The following is a 16,830-nucleotide window of genomic DNA, read 5'->3' as shown; positions in this document are numbered from 1 at the left end:
CTCCCTCCCCGAGGAAAGCAGCGGGGAAAGCAGCGGGGCCGCAGTCTCATTCGATCTCCTCTTTACTGTGGATGTCACTGTCACCATCACAGCCAGTGGGAGGAGCACACAACTTTAACCCCCTGTGTGCTAAGGGAAAGGGTGGGGGCGTTCAGGGCTATAAAACTAGCTATGTACACACAACATTCTAGGGAGAAAGCCACCCCAAGCACACGCGGGCACAGTGGGAATTGGGGTCTGGAGCTCAGTGGGGGACTGTGTGTGGCAGGCAGGTGTACGCACATGAGGACATGCAGGGGAAGGGCTCGGGAGGTGGCAGAAACATTGCTGGGGCCACCTGCAGGCTTCAAGCAGCTTGGTTGGATGGCCAACCTCTGGGTCCTCCCAGGTTCCTTGGCTTTAGGGGTGAGCCCCAGGTGAGAAACCCCTCCCTCCTAACTTTGACCTTAAACTCGGAGTGGAGAAGAGACTGTAGGACCAGGTCCCCAGCCAAGGGTCCCCTCCCACTACGTCAGATGTGGCGGGTACCTGGCCCCTTCCTAACACTGACACCAGACCAGGGCCAGAGTACCGGCACGGGCCAAGGGAATAAGGCAAGCAGGGGTGTCCACTTGGAGGGCCAGGGCTGTGGAAGGCAGTGAGGGGGACCTAGGACCCCCAGCAGAGAAGTGGCAGCTCTGGGCTCAGAGAGGAAGAATGCCACGGAAACGTATCTCTGGGACCCCCTATCAGGGTGGAGACATCCCCCGATCCTCAGGCATTGCCCACAGAGACTGGACCCAGGGAGATCACCTAGGAGTCTCCATAGGGACAGAGATTGGCACTTAGGGGCCACCACAGACCGGTCGCCGCAGTGATTTCCACAGAGACAAGAAGCTGGTCACCAGGGAGAGCCTCCCCCAACCTGGGGTGGGGACAGGGAGGGTCGCCATGGTGGCCGGATCCAGAGACAGCAGTCCATCCTCTTGGGTGCAGATGAGTGGGGTGGCCTCTAGCTGACACGGTACGTGGACGTGTTCTTAGGCTCCGTGCTGGGCACACACCAATCGCCGGCCTCCTGGATGGTCTGGTAGTGGCGCCAGGCTGACTTGTTGTAGACGGGCAGGCGTTCCACCGAGTCCGTGGACAGGGCCTGAAGGGCATGAGGGTCAGCCTCTCCTGCTTCCCTGCGCCTTGCCCACTCCTCGGCAGAGCAGCCTTGCCCCGCAACGCTCTGGTGGCCACTGACTGTGGCCCACATGACAGCCCAGCCAAGTGCCAGACACTGGCTGAGATGACTAACCCAGGAAGACCCATGAAAGGGTCTGTCCCTTCTGTGGCTTGCTCCTGCCCATTCAAGAAGGCTGTTCACTTAAAGGTCAGGGAGGGAGAGGAAGGAGCCTAGGCTCTGTAACCCTGAACAAGGTCACCAGCTCTGGGCCTCAGTCTCCCCCTGAGCTGAATCAGGAGTTCTCTGCGGCCCCCCACTTTCCTTCTGAGTCTAGCAAGTCAAGGGTTCCCAGAACACGTCTTACTCATGCAAACCACAGACTCCCTGAAATTGCCCGCCAACTCAGGAGTGCCTGGTGGCTGGGAACTATAGCTTTGCTCTGATTCTCAGTCTGGAATCAGGAAAAGATTGGAGGGATGGAAAAGAAACCTAATAACAGGCCTGACCTATCAGCAAACTCCCCGAGCCAGACTCTGCAGGCAGGGGCCCTCACCTTGAGATAGATGACAGCGTCAGTCCCAAAGCCCTCCATGGAGAAGAGCTGCAGGTCCCCCTGGAAGTACTTGGCATAGAGGCGGGAAATGGGGAGCCCGTACCCGAAGCCAGCCTGCAAGGGGGTGAGAAGGGAGCGTGATGAGACACCGGCCCTGGGCGTCCTGGAACTGCAGGGACCCGATGTGCTGAGTGAGGAGGGCCAAGCTGGGGTCGTGCAGGGGGACTCCCAGAGCTGGGGTGGGGAAGGGACGTGAGAAAGGGACCGCTCTGAGGCAAGATGGGGACGGTGGGATAAAGGAAATCGGCCTGGCAGAGGGAGGAAGGCTGCGGAGCATGGGGCGGGTGGGGAGCAGGAAGCAGGGCAGGGAGAGGGGCTCGGGACGGGTAGCCAGGGGTCTGGGCAGGTCACGGGGCACCTCTTTGTCTCAATTTCCCACACCCAGCTCCGCCTACTCTGCTGGGAATGGACAGCGAGGTGTTGGTAAGCTGAACAACTCCAAGAGGGAGGTAGTTACTTGTGGAGAGAGAGAGGGGAAGGGAGAGCTGAGGAACAGTGACAGACACCCACCCACAGATAGGCAGGTAGGTACAGGCTGGGGAGAGACAGGAGGAGCAGGGAGGCCCAGACTCAGACTCACACACGGCCACACAGGACGGAGGGACCATGGGAGGTAGAGAGATGGGCGAGAGTGACAATTTGATAAGAAGAGAACAGAAGACCAACAGGCATTCTTCAGGAGGCCAGTGGGGAGAACCAGAGTGAAGCCATCTCACCAGTGGGGTTCCCCCGGTGCCAGGCTGAGGTGTGGGAGCCGTAGAGTACATGTAGCTGAAGAGTCGCTCAATCTTCCTCAAAGGAACACCCCCACCTCGGTCACTCATCTGGGGGACGTGGGACATGTCAGGGTCTCCAGACCTCAGTTTTCTCCACACCCCACCCCTGACCTTCTCAGATCTTCCTCACCCCCAGGGGCTTCCCTTAGCCCATCTCCTGGCAGGAGGGAAGTCTCCACACCACTGCCCTCTGGCCCCCAAAGTCAAGGGTCACATACTTTGATGGAAAGATCTTCCTCGCCCAAGGCCACCATGACCTTGAGAGGTGGGAGGGTGAGGCTGGATTCGTGGCTTTCCACAGTCGCTCGCATGGCATTCTGTGGTGGAAGAGGGGTAAGACACAGTGAGAGCAACCTAGACGTCACCACTCCCACCCCCCACGAAGGACCATCCCCCAGCCTCCTCACCTTGAAGAGTTCAAAAAGCATGTGGTAGAGGTGGGAGGGGACATAGACCATGTGAATTGGCTGTTTGGAGTTGGAGGCTGCCAGGGAAGTCCAAACCAACGATCAGGAAATTGTCAAGAGGTCACCCTTCAGCATTCATTCACCAGCATCTAGCACCCAGCACTCAACCACCATCCACTGTCCATCCACCGTCCATCCATCTGCTCATTCGTTCATCCATCCATCCAGTGTCCATTCATCCATCTATCTCTCCATATAATATCCATCCATTATACAGTGTCTGTCTGTCCGTCCAGCCAGCCAGCCATTATCCGTCCATTCATCAATCATATCCATTCAATATCTATTTGTTCCTCTATCTACCCATTCAATGTCCATCCAACCATCCAATTGTCCCTCAATCTATGCATCTGCTCAAACATCTATCTTTCCCATCTATCCATTCATTCAAAGTACAGATCCATCCTTCCATTCTTCCACTGTTTATCTACCCATCTATCCATCCTTCATCCACCCAAATAATATCTGTCTATCCTAAATGTAGTCTACTAGCATTCACCTTGATACCAGAATCCCCTGTAGAGCTTTTTCACCCAGGGGAGAGGGGAGGGGGCTGCCCAGGTGATTTTGACACGAGCATCCTACTTCCCAAGAATCACTCTATCCTGGAGAGTTTTCTTGGTTTTAGAGACTGAGTGTCTCTTCCTGGTGCCTAGCACAGAGCTTTGTATGTAGCAGAAGCTCAATAAATGTGCAGTGGATCAATGAATGAAGGAAATTCAGGCCCTGTGCTGGGCAGTGGAGACATAAAGTTGAATAAAATTCAATCCTACCCTCTCAGAAATTCAAGTCTAGACAGAGAAACACACAACTGACTTTCACATTAGGTGTTGTACCCAGAGCTGTGTGCTAGGCCCTGGGCTTGACCCCAGGGATCCTGAAGTAAAGCCGCCTGTCTCTGCCCTTTGGTTTCTGCCAAGTAATTCAAACAGTGCAATTTAGAGGTACACTTGGGGCAGGCGGTGCCTAACTCTTCCTGGGAGGTCCGGGAAGGCTTTTCAGAGGAGGTGGACTTGAACCGGGTCTTAAGAAAAGACCAGGAGGTCTTCCCTGGTGGCGCAGTGGTTGAGAGTCTGCCTGCCAATGCAGGGGACGCGGGTTCGAGCCCTGGTCTGGGAAGATCCCACATGCCGCGGAGCAATTGGGCCCTTGAGCCACAACTACTGAGCCTGTGCGTCTGGAGCCTGTGCTCCGCAACAAGAGAGGCTGCGATAGTGAGAGGCCCGCGCACCGCAATGAAGAGTGGCCCCCGCTTGCCGCAACCCTTGAGCCACAACTCCTGAGCCTGTGCGTCTGGAGCCTGTGCTCCGCAACAAGAGAGGCTGCGATAGTGAGAGGCCCGCGCACCGCAATGAAGAGTGGCCCCCGCTTGCCGCAACTAGAGAAAGCCCTCGCACAGAAATGAAGACCCAACACAGCCAAAAATTAAAATAATTAATTAATTAAAAAGCAAGTTTAAAAAAAATCTATAAAGAAAAGACTAGGATGTGGGCAGTGCGACTTCCAGGCACAGAGGCACGAACACCTCAGGTTTCTGGCCCACAGGCCAGGGTGGCTGAGGAGCAGGTGCGTGGAGGGGAGGGTAGAGACCCTGACCCTCCTCATCCCTCCACCTCCAAGGTATTTATCCAGTTCACCCCCTTCTTTTCCTCTCTGCTGCTTTCCCTTCCCCTTGCCTGAATCTGCAATGACCTCCTAACTGGTCTTCCTGTGTCCTCTCCTGCCTCCTCCAACCTTTAAATATCTTTTTTTTTCTTTAATATTTATTTGGTTGCACTGGGTCTTAGTTCTGGCAGGTGGGCTCCTTAGTTGTGACTCACCGGCTCCTTAGTTGTGGCATGTGAACTCTTAGTTGTGGCATGCATGTGGGATCTAGTTCCCTGACCAGGGATCGAACCTGGGCCCCCTGCATTGGGAGCACGGAGTCTTAACCACTGCGCCGCCAGGGAAGTCCCCTCTAAATACCTTTAGAATGTTACTCAGATCCTGTCATCACTGTGCTTCAAACCTCCAGTGGCTTTCTGCTGATCTCAAAATGCCAGCTCCTGTCTGTGGTCCACTGGCCCTGCATGCCTAGCCTCTCTCCCACCCATCACCCCTTTAATCTCCTAACCCCACCACACTGGTCCTTCTGGTCCTTGACTACCCCATCCGAAGTAGGACCCTTGTAGCCATCCTCTTGTATCCGTTATTCCCTTTCTTCTTTTAGTAATAGATGCCTCCCTCCCCCGAAGTTTTGACTAGCACATGACTAACCAGCTAGAGACTAAATTCCCAGCTTCCCTTGCAGCTGGGAGACTTAGGAAAGTGCTATGTTCAGCTCATGGGCCCTGCCTTCCACATCCTCTTTCCCCTTCTCCAGGCTGGAACTGAGACATGAGGGTGGGTAGCCAGCTTTAATCATTCTACCCCAGGGGCTGGGGAGAGGGAAATCCCTCTCTCAAATTAAACCAGTTTTTGGATTTTGGGAAGACAGCCAAACTGATACCCCATCTAATACACTGCTCCTATCCATCACTGTCACGTTACCCCATTGTGTTTCCATCCTGTCACTTATCATGACCTGAAATTATCTTGTTTGTTATTTGTTCATTGGTTAAAGGTCCCATTCCCCAACCTCCCCAGTACCGAGAATGTAAGCTCCGTGGGAACGGGGACCTTGCCTGTTGGGTTTACTGCTCAATAAATATTTACCAGATAAATTAATAATAATAATAATAATAATACAATAATAGCTCTGCTTCTCCCTCATCCAGGTAACAGTTCATTTCCTGAGTCCCACCTCTCTTTCCTCTCCCATGTGCCCAGCCCTTAGACAGACAGACAGGCAGACACACAGCCTCACTCCCTCACCATTGATCTCCTGGATCTCCAGGTCAGGTGAGGCCATGTAATACTTGTCACACAGGAGCTTGGCCATGTCGTAGGCATCTGAGAGAAGAAAGGGGTCATCAGGGAATGGGGTGACCTCTCCCCAGCAGGCAGTCCTCTTGACACCAACACCGGGCTTCACCAACACTGAACCCATGGGAACGTGGCCCCCACCCACTGGGGAATGGGTCACCGTCTGGCCAGGTAAGACTTGGGGGTCACTGGAGCTCCTCTGTGGGCCAGGCATGGTGGGGACAGCTCACCTTTCACCACCTCAGAGACACTGCAGTTGGGGTCGATGCTGCCGATGTGTTTGGGGTGGGCTGGGTTGGTGCTGCCGTCAAAGATCAGGGCTGCGGGCGGGAAGGGAGGGCGCGGTTAGCGGGGGACACACAACCACAGCGCTTCCTCTCCGCCCCCCCTTCTCCAGTGCTCCACCTCTACTTCTGACACTTCTGACCCTGATGCTGCACCCCCTCCCCACCCTCCTACCCTCTCTCCCCTGACCCCTGGCCCCTCCAACCCTGGCTCAGGCCAGTCTTGGACCCTTGTAGGCCTGAAGCATTCTTCTCAGAAGTTTCATTCCCATACATCCTACATTATATTTATTCTTCTCTTCTGCTATACATTTAAAAATAATTTTTACCTTCTTGTGCAATTAATGACTGGCTACGATTTCTCAACAATCACAGTTAATACTCCTGGAGTAAGAAACACTAGGCAGGGCTTCCCTGGTGGCGCAGTGGTTGAGAGTCTGCCTGCCGATGCAGGGGACACGGGTTCGTGCCCCGGTCCGGGAGGATCCCGCATGCCGCGGAGCGGCTGGGCCCGTGAGCCATGGCCGCTGAGCCTGCGCGTCCGGGCCCTGTGCTCCGCAACGGGAGGGGCCACAGCAGTGAGAGGCCCGCGTACCACAAAAAAAAAAAAAAAAAAAAGAAACACTAGGCAACAACCTGTGTACTAACATAACGAGACTTTTATGAATACCACGTAAAGAGGCGACACAGTTTTGCATTCTGTAAACATCTGAACAGTGAATGGCCCTGCGCCCGCTCACTGTGCTGGTTGATGAGCATGCGGATGGAGATGCGGCTGAGGTAGAAGCGGTCCAGGAAGTACTGGATGTTCTGGTTGGAGACGGGGTCGTCGCCGTAGGCGTCCTTGTACTCCAGCACGCCCTGCGCCATGGTGGGCACCACATCATTGTGGCGGTTCCGGATGGTGATCAGGGCGTCGGTGAACCTGCGATGGGGGTAGATGTTGGCCCTCGCCCCGCCCCAGCCCTGGGACACCCTCAGACTCTCCCCGCTTCTCTCCACGGTGCCTTCACCCACTCGACTCTCCCCAGCCCACTCCTCCGGAAGCCCACCCGAAATCTCCCACCGCCTGCCTGACAGCCTGGGAGCTCCACAGGGGTGGGGCCTGGGTCCCCCCATCAGACTCAGGGCACACCAAGGATTGGGGGCTGTCTGCCCCCTCAGACTGGACACCCCTGAGGGCGGGGGCATTTCCTTCATCCTGCTGGCATTTCTGCCCTCGGGGCTGTGGCCCACACCTGCCCTCCCGCCCCCAGCCAAGGCCTCACTCACTGGCTCAGGGTCCGATGGTCCTCGGGGTCCTTGTCCAGGAACTCCATGATGTCCAGGAGACTCTGGACATACCTGTGTGCGGGAGGGGGCGGGGGACGCCTCAGCCCCAGGCCGGGCCCCGGCACACCCGACTCTGCTGACCCTACTTCCGTCCTGAGCCTCCAGTGGGCGCCGCCCAGAGCTGGGCCGCGTGGGCTCACAAGCTGCGTCAAAAATTCTCACTCTGCTCCCTCCGTACGTGAGTCTCCCCAACGACACCGCGAGTTGTGCAAGACAGTCTCTAATTTGTTGGTACCTAGAGCGCCTTTGCTTGATATCCTAGAATAGCAGTCCTCCAAGGGGGTTGGTGACCACCCCACCCACAGGTCTCCCGGATTAGGAGACTGAGGCCCAGACAGGGGAGGGGGCCTTGCCTGAGACCAGCAGTGAGAGCAGGCTGGGGCAAGGCACTTAGCTCCCCAGGGCCTGTCGTGGAAGCAGATCTTAGTGTTTGTCCCGCACGGTTGTTGCTGCATCCCACGGGCACAGGTGGCAGAGTGGCCAGCCCAGAGCTCTCACAGAGCAGGGGTTCAGGGAGGAAGACGACAGTCTCATACTCCCGTCTCCAGGCACCAGGAGCTGTACAGCCGCCTAGGGAACTGGATTTTAAATGGTGGGTGGGAAGGACTCGGGGTGGGGTGGGCATGCCCAGCTCTGACACTGGGTAGGGCTGGAGCTCACGGAGAGCCTGAAGGGACCCGGGCTGCCCAGATGGTGCCAACCTGGAGCCACTGTCCCCACGCCCCTACTGCAAGGCAGGACGCCACTGCTTCCCTGCTAACACCTCAGCCTGCAACAGCCCATTCTCCTGGGGAAGGCAGAGAGCTGAGCCTCTCTCCGGCAGAAACACTTCCAGCCGGCAGGAAGGAGGGGCCACCGAGAGCTCTGACCGGGGGAGGGCCCCCGGGGCCTAACAGTCTCTCTAGAAGAGGCCCCCACCAGTCGGAAGCATTCCCAGGTACACAGTGCTTTGACCTTGACAGGTAAGAACGGCAGTAATTAGCCCCATTTCACAGTCTCCTCAACTGAGGCCTGAAGGAGTTCCACAGCTGGGAGGTAGTATAGTGAAGACCGGCCTCCAGTGCTCCTGCCACTATACCGTGCTGGCTGCTCAAAATGCTCAGCCCATGGGGCCTGAGGGTCCCTCTGCCTGGAATGCCCTGCCCCCTTCACCCACTAACTGCTACTCTTCCCTCTCTTGCTTAACCCAGTCGAGAAGAGGGTAAAAGAGCGAGCTTCGAAGCTGGTTCTGCCGAGTTCCAGGCTGGGTTTTTCCACTTTGAGTTGTGTGGCTCTGGGTAAGTCATGGAACCTCTCTGGGCCTGAGTTTTCTCATCAGAAAAGGGAGGGTTTTGTACCTACTGCTATCACTGCTTTTTGGTGAGAATTAAATGTGATAACACAGTGCCCAGCAAACAGCGAGCACTCTCTAAACGTTTGCTCTTGTTTCGAACAGTGGTTCAGACACTGTCAACAGCTGAGTGCACCCTCTGAGTCCCCAGGTGGCACATGACACACTCCTCCTGGTTGTACTGGGCAAAGACTCTGAATCACACCATGTCTGAACCTGTCATGCTCTGGACAGCCACTGATGGCAGGAATGGGGCCGTCCTCGCCCTGCTGTTCCTGCCTGCCCTCCCCACCCAGGGCCCAGCACAACGCGCGGCAAGAGGTGGCGTAGTCACTGGTAGGGGGAGCCGAGAGAGCAGAGGAGATCAGCTCCCCCTCAGTACCCCCTCACCGTCCCCGCAGCCCCTCAGAGCGGCCCTCCTTCGGCCTCACCTCGGGCTCCCTGGAGAATAAGAACAGACGACACTTACCCAGTGACCGTTAAGAGCTCAGAGTCTACACAGGGTCTCTCATCTCCCAGCAGCCTTCATGAGCGTGTGGTATTTCCCCCCTTTTGCAGACAAGGAAACCAGCTCGGAGGGGGCAGGTAATATGGCCCAGGCCACACAGTGAGCATTCGCACTGGGATTCCAACCCAGGTCTGTCTGGTGCCAAGTCTACACCACGTGGCCAAGTGCTCACTGTCTACACCGGTCCTAACAGGGATGCTGATGGTGAAGGCGGCCCCGCATTTACTGGCGCCGGCCTTGCGCCAGGGCTCTGCTCTGTGTTCCCCTACTTTAACCTCCATAATGACCCTGTGAGCGGAGGGCGGCGGGGGGGCTACCGCTAGACCCATTTTACAGATGAGGAAGTTAACATGCAGAGCTGGGATCCTCTCTCACAGCCTTGTGTTACTCCAAATCCCTCATTCCTTGACCACGCCCAGGAGAAAGCTTCATGCTCGTGGGATTCTTAGAGGGAGAGGGGATTTGGGAGGACCACCTGCAAGTATGCAATGGTGGGGACAGGCAGAGAGAGGGAGGAGACCAGCTGAGGGGTGGGGGCCCTGGAACCCCTTCCCAAGACCCTGGGGCCAAGCAGAGAGAGCTAGGGGCCCCTGACCACCTTGGCCAGGAGCGGGGGCAAGGGTAGGAGGAGAGCTCTCGCTGCTGGCCCCATCCCTCTGTGGCTGCCTAATGAACCATAGAGGGCGCTGTCACGTGGCCAGTGAAGTAGAACAAAGGGCACCAGGATGGACTGGCAATGAGCAGCGCCCGCCCGCAGGGCTCTGGGGAGAGCTGCAGCCTCAGGCCTCAGTCTGCTGACCGTGAAGCAGGGTGTAGAATCCCTGCCTGCCTCCCTCGCAGGGCCATTCCTTCAGGGGAGTGGTCCTGAGTGTGCTCTTGGAAGGAAGAGGAGAGGCTGACAAAGATTCTCCCAGGGGAAACTTGACCCTGGCCTGAAGCCTCCCAAGGGCCTGGCAGACCAGACCTCACCCTTGCGCCAGATCTTGGTCCTAAAAAGGGAAAGACGCTGGGGAAGGAGTGACGCTGGCTCCTGGGCTGCCCACCCCCGAGGGCCAGAGAAAGAGCTGGGCTTAGACACAGGCGGTCTGGACCAGTGGTGCAATGACAGATGCACAACCTGCCCTGGGCCTGGCAGAGCAGGCGGCGGGGCCAATGTGACGCCCTAGGGAAGGCCTGGCCTGCCGACCTCAACAGTAAGCAAGGCCGCCCAGGACTTCCTGGGTGAGATCTAGAGCTTCCTTCCCCTTCCCTCCACCCAGGTAATGTGGAAGCCCCAAACCCTGCCTTCTGGGGCTTTCTAGCCGGGAGAGGAGGGAGCGAGGAGGGAGCGAGACAGCGTGTGTGTGTGTGTGTGTGTGTGCACAGGCGTGTGTGCGCGCCCACGTGTGTGTGTGCGCACGCGTGTGTGCACCACGTACTAGTGTTCACAGCCGCTGGGGACCAGGGGTGTGAACAAGGCAAAGGCCCTGTGAGGAGGGGAGAGGGGGCAGACGTGTCCTCCATCTATCTGGAAGCTGCTTGTGGAGGGGTGGTGGGCACGGCCCTGAGCCCGGCCGACCTGGGTCCCATTGCTGGAGGTGCCACTCAGGTCCCCGTGTGTGAAGTGGGCTTCTTAGCAGCAGGCGCGGATTAGAGGAGAGGATGCTGGTGGCCGGTCTCCACTCTGATTACGTAAGTGGTGGCTGAGGGATTCAATGGCAGGGTTTGGCCCTGGGTGCCCGGAACCTGTGAGGTGGTCATTCTTTTCAAGGACAAGAACTGGGTTTGGGGTCTACATACCTTGCCGATGCAAGGGAAGTTCATAAGAAGGTGCTGGTGATACCCCCTGCCACCCCCTTCCTACACCCCTGCAAAGGCTCTACTGGTGACAGGAGTGACTCGCTGTCATTTGATTCTACTCTGCAACCATCACTCAACCCTCCATTTTCTCGAAGTACATCTCCACTGACTCCACGCCCTTCCTCAGGCTGTCTTTCTCTCCTGAGAGGAGGCAAGGTTACCCCCCTGTGCCCCCACAATACTAGCCATCAAACAATCTCTGTAAAGAAAATCTACTTTCCCACTGACTTGCTCTGTGAGCTTAGAAATCTCTGACTCCTGGTCACTGACCCAGGATGTGGTTCTCTCCCTTCCCTTCAGGAATGCAGCCTCCAAATCACACAGCCTGGGCTGGAATACTGGCTCTACCAATTATTACCTGAATGAGCTCAGACAAGTTTCTTAATCTCTCTGAACCTCAGTTTCCTCATCTACAAAATGGGGATAATAACAAGACCTATTTCATCAGGTTGTTGTGAAGTTAAAAGAGTTAATACGTGGACACGCTTAGAACAGTTCCTGATGGCCAGCAGGCCCTCCACGCATGTCTGCTTCTGTCATCGTCATCGTTATTATTACTACACTGTGAAGAGAACCTCTGCCACAGCACATCATCTTTGCCCTGGAGGTGCTGTTGCCAGAAGCTCGCAGACGTCACTCACGCTTAGAGAGTTCCGTGTACTTTCACATCCAGCAGTGGCATCTGACCCTTAGAAACAGAACAGATCCCCATTTTACAGATGAGGAAGCCTAGGCTCACAGGGGCCATGTGGTTGGCCAAACATTAAGTGTCTAGCAAGCAGCAAAGCCAAGCCTCAGAGTCAGGCATGCCGGCGCCACACCCAGGGCTTTCCTCTACCTTCCAGTCACTTCCAAAACAAGTTCCCACAACACCAAGTCTGTCCAGTTGAAATGATACATCAGGTTTGTTTAGAGCCAGGAATTCTCCACTTGCCCACAGTGATTCCTGCCTGGAGCCTTTCCCCAGCTGAACAGAAACTCCATTAGCTGTTGCCACAGATTAACTATTACCTCTGCTCCTACTGATAGCAGGTGCACAGGGCTTGTCCATTTCCAAAGGGGGGGTTTTGCTCCTCACTCATCAGACTCTGAGGCTAGTGGGCCTCTTGCCAGGCTCTCTGATGGGTCGTCCCCCTCCTCTCCTGCAAACTCTACCCACCTCCACCGCCTCCATCATCCAAGCTGGCAAGGGGGTTCCCCTGGATAGGGAGGTCTGCCCTCTCTCACAGGCAGCCGCCTCAGAGTCCTTCCTTCCCTCAGACCACAGTCTCTCTTGCTGCAGCTGATGCCCAGTCTCTGGAAACAATCTCAGCAGGCGGTCTCTTCAGTGTGTCAGCACACTCTAGCAATACCTTGGCCTGCTCCCCTCTAAGCGAGTCATCCACTGGGAATTATTCCCTTTTGTCTAACTTCACTCCCTCCTGCTGTTGCTGGACATTACTTCCCAGCTTTGAGGGAAGAATAACGTCAGGCCAAGCCCCCCACACGTGTAACTGAGTTTCAGGAAGGGACTCTGTGGGCCTCGGGGGCATCACGGGCAGTTCAGCAGCTCCCTTCCCTCCCTCCCCACATCCCCTGACTCTTCTAGGTACATGGTGTCCAGGGAGGGGCCTGAGAAGCCTTGTCCTGGAGTCAGGGACCAGCTGGAGAGGCAGCCAGGTCACTCAGCTGGACAGAGCTGGAGGAGGGCTGGGGAGAACAGATGGCACCTTCTGTCCCTCCCCATGCCTTCCACACTGCCTGATGGCAGGAAATGCCGGTTGGCTCAGAGGTCTTGGACCTCTAAGGGACAGGGCCCAGCGAGGAGTGACCTTGTTGGGCTACATGCAAATCAGGCTCTGCCCTCTGTCCCCCCAGCCACCTTCACCGCTTGCACTAACAGCACTATATCCACAAAGTGAGTGCTCAGATGCCCTAGCCGGGCCCTCTCCGGCCTCTGCACCTTTACACAAGCAGTTCCTTTTGCCTGGAATGCCCTACCCTCCCTTCTAGGTCAGGGTTCAGTTAGGCACCCTGTAAGGTGACACGTCACCTCCTCTCTGCATCCATTTCAACTTCCCCACAACTTTCTGATGCAACTGAAATTCACTGGGCACAGATCATGTGCCTGGTCCTTCCTTACCTTATCCTCATTTAATTTGAGTAAGTCATGCATATGCATATTCATGCATAGAAAAAAGCTGGAAGGGCATCAATAAAGGGCACTTACAAAACCCTAACAGTGTTTGGTTAAGGGGTGGAGGGTAGTGGTTGGCATTCCCTTTTATCTACTTTTCTCCGTTCTCCAAATGTCAAAGTGAACATTTCATACTTCTGCAATGAGGGGAAAAAACCCAATCAATGTTATTTTAAAATAATACTTTGCTTTTAATTTAAATAAAGCTAACTTTTCAGCAGCTTACTGCTCCTGCCACTATGTAGCTCTTAGTTTGCCCTCCTCTACTCTCCCCGTGAGATCACAGGCTCCCTGAGGGCAGCTGCTGCCTGTTTAACCTAACACGGCACTGGGCTCGAAGTAGGTGTGGATGCCGCGAATCCAAAAGGAAACCACAGCCATACCACCTGCCACAGCCAGAAGCAAGGGCAAAAGATTTCTGCACACATGCCACTGAAGATCAACCATGATTACGCATTTACATACCCAGTTACACAGCAAATTCTTGTTCCTTCTTCATGTGACTGGCCTCTGGCTAATGTCATTCAGTTACTTATCCCTGGACAGAGTTTTTGAGTAAACTTTACTGAGGATTTCTCTCTGCTACTGCTGCTCTGTGCAATAAACTTTTGGTCTTTGCCTGTCCAAAGCTCTTTGGAGCTGGTACTGTGCCATCCTTGTGTCTATTCGAGTGTTTTCCAACATCCAAAACACGCTGACTTGTTTGGATTATATAATTTGAAGATTAGCTTCTTCCTGTTTCTGCTTCCCACAAAGTTGCCTCAGGTAAATACTATCCAACAGGTGCTAGATTTTCAGGACCGGCGCTGGTGGCAAATGCTGACATTAGCCTGATTTGGGTTTTTGGCTGTGAAAATGATGATTTCCTAGGCAGATCCTGTGTTTCCAGAGAATGGAGGGTGGTGAGTATAGGGCTGTCCCATAGACATGGAGGCTATGAGCTTGATCTGAGTCCCTTCTCTGGCCTAAGACTCCCTCTTGACTGTAGGAACTCCCCTACCTCTCGGAGTCCCTGTGCCTCTCCTCTTTCCCCACCTCCCTCAAGGTTCCTGGGAGCAGGGGGCATCTGACAATGGGATGGGAGGTGCAGGGACCTATTCAGGGGTCTCACCAGCTCTGTACCAGCTGCACCGAGGGTGTGCTCAGCACCCGGTCGGGAAGCAGGTTGATCTCTTTCATGATGTTGGCCAGGCGCACCGGCAACTCCTGCCTGAGGAAGGTGAATGAGGTTTTCTCACAGGCATTGCTGGACCCTGGTGGGAGAGGGAAGGGTGAGCTCACAGAGTTACAAAGCACTGGAGCCAGAGGACATCTGGGGCGGGGGGCGGGGTCAGGTCACTAAATCCTTCATTTCCTGAGGATTCAGAAGAGAAGAGATGGAGGCATGGGACAAGGAGCCTTTCCTGACCCCTGCACTAACCACCACACCACCCAGCCTAACCCTTAGGGAGGTTGCATCCTCTCCCCACCCCCAGCTGAACCCTACTTGCCTTCAACCACAGGGAAAAGGGCCATCCTGGGCCCACTGGGAGCTGCCTCCAGCCCAAGTTATCTCACTTCTCTTTCTTTCCCTCCTAGTAGACACTCACTTTGGGGGCTTGATCCAGGTGGGCAGAAGGGCCTGGGAAATCCATCTCTACCTTGGGATGAGCTCCCCCTGGCTGAGGGGAGCTATGCTCGGACCACCGCAGATGCAGGGTCCCGGTGTCATCTCTGGCCCAGCTGGTCTTTATGCCCATTGTAGAGCTGCCCCTATGTTAATGCCCGCCCACCTGTGAGGTAGACAGGGCCTGAGAACCAGGGCCCAAATACTCTGATCCTTGGTCTGGCTTGAAAATGAAGAGGGAGTAGAGGACTGAATGAGGCCATGGCCTAGAGTCAGGAGACCTGGGTTCTAAGTCCAGGTTCTGCTTTTAACTGTCATCCAGTGCATGTCACAATCCTTCTGAAGGTCTGTTTCCCTCACTGAACTCCAAGTGGGGGACCAGACTCTACTGTGAGCCCCTCCCTGCTGTGACAGTTCTGTTAACTGGGGTCCAGCCTGGACTGGACAGATGCTGGGGGCTGGGAGTGGGCTCAGGAGGCTTTCCTACATGGGGGGAGCTCAAACAGGGAGGGGGGAAGGCAGACATGCCTTGGGGAACAGGTGCCCTGTGTCCTGGCTGCCACCTCCCCGCCCCGTCCCATCAGTGACACAGCTGTAACCTAAGCCAGGATCTGTCTCCTCAACTCTTGAGAGACCTGGGCAACCCCTCCTAATCCCCAGCTGGCACCATGGAAATTCCGTGTGAACAGACAGGGTCCACACAATGCCTGTTTCAGTCCCCACGTTGGCACAGCCTTGCCACCCACAGAACACTGATGGTAGGCGACCCTGGCCCAGGAACCCAGGGGGCAACCAAGGATGGGTACAAGCTACCTGACTCCATCTCATGGTGCCCCGGACCCCTGCCCAGCTGGGGTAAGACGGCCAGGCCACAGCAGATTTGATCTGCAAGTGGCCTTGCCCTCTAGGGCAGCTGGGGACCAGCTCCTTCAGTGGGCGGAGGTGTACCGGCCAGGGCCTCTCTCCTGTTGACTCATCTGAAAGAGCCCTCTCCCCCAACAGACCCCTCCACGTCCACCGCTGCGCAGGTCTCCTTCCAGATGGCTGCACCTCCCAGTGCTGCCTTGCTACTCCCACCAGCATCCTCCTCATTTCCTCTCTGACCTTCACTTTTAGAGTCGCCAGGACAACCCCCAGTAACCCTTTAGTGCCTGGTTACACCCTCCTGCTCCAACATCAACGCCTCACTGCCCCTTCCTCTCCAAGACCCCTCACAAAGCCCGGGAAGACATCTTGGACCCTTCCTTCTCAGTGCCCCCCCTTCCCGCTAACAGCTCAGTCTCTTCAGTCACGGTGCCCTTAACCCTTTCAAGCCCGGCGGCCGGCCCCTTCCTCCCCGTTAACCCTTTCCTGTCTGGACCCCTGCAAGCAAACCTTCCCTGTCACTCGGCGTCCCTTACCCTCCGTGCTAATCCTTCATGGCCAGGACTCCTTCACTCCACCCCCACCCCCCGCGGGCCCTCGCTGCCAGCCGCCTCCCGCCCACTTGTACCGAAGTCCAGAAACTGCTTCATGGAGAGCGGGGACGGGGAGAACTTGCTGAAGTGCTCGATGTACTTGGGCGCCCCTGCCAGGGACGCATTCTTCAGCAGCGCGCGGACCCAGCGCATGGCGGCGGCGACCGCGCCTCGGGCTCAGGCTCCGGTCCCCGGGCGGGTAGCGCTGGCGCTCCGTTCGGCCCAGGCGGGCCCAGCGCCGCAGCAGCCGCCTACTCCCCACCCCGACCCTGGCTGGGCTCCGAATCCCGGCCAATCGGCTCGTCGCGGCGCCCCGACGTTGCTAATGGCGGCTCACAAACAACTCGCGGAGAGCCAGTAGCCTCTCGCCCCGGCACGTGGCTGCCCC

General features: G+C 56.2%; 1 protein-coding gene across 3 annotated transcripts; it reads right to left on the bottom strand.

Annotated features, from left to right (window-relative positions):
* Positions 1–44: 44 nt before the first annotated feature.
* PDK2 (pyruvate dehydrogenase kinase 2) lies at positions 45–16,741 on the bottom strand. Of its 3 annotated transcripts, XM_007128540.4 has the most exons (11): positions 16,478–16,741; positions 14,491–14,632; positions 7,467–7,538; positions 6,935–7,119; positions 6,141–6,230; positions 5,860–5,937; positions 2,947–3,023; positions 2,758–2,856; positions 2,480–2,587; positions 1,704–1,817; positions 45–1,132 (listed from the first exon to the last, which is right to left on the bottom strand). In XM_007128540.4, the coding sequence occupies exons 1-11, from the start codon at positions 16,593–16,595 to the stop codon at positions 992–994; spliced, it is 1,224 nt and encodes a 407-aa protein (XP_007128602.1). In that variant the 5' UTR covers positions 16,596–16,741; the 3' UTR covers positions 45–991. The 3 variants fall into 3 exon arrangements, with proteins under 3 accessions (XP_007128602.1, XP_007128603.1, XP_054938240.1); XM_007128541.4 differs by lacking the exon at positions 14,491–14,632 and having other exon boundaries at positions 16,478–16,501; XM_055082265.1 differs by lacking the exons at positions 14,491–14,632; positions 16,478–16,741 and adding an exon at positions 13,845–13,918.
* Positions 16,742–16,830: the final 89 nt, after the last annotated feature.

Source organism: Physeter macrocephalus, unplaced genomic scaffold, assembly GCF_002837175.3.
Source record: "Physeter macrocephalus isolate SW-GA unplaced genomic scaffold, ASM283717v5 random_59, whole genome shotgun sequence".
Lineage (NCBI taxonomy): Eukaryota > Metazoa > Chordata > Mammalia > Artiodactyla > Physeteridae > Physeter > Physeter macrocephalus.
Note: the sequence above shows the minus strand (reverse complement) of the source record. Positions and strands in the feature narration are given on the sequence as shown.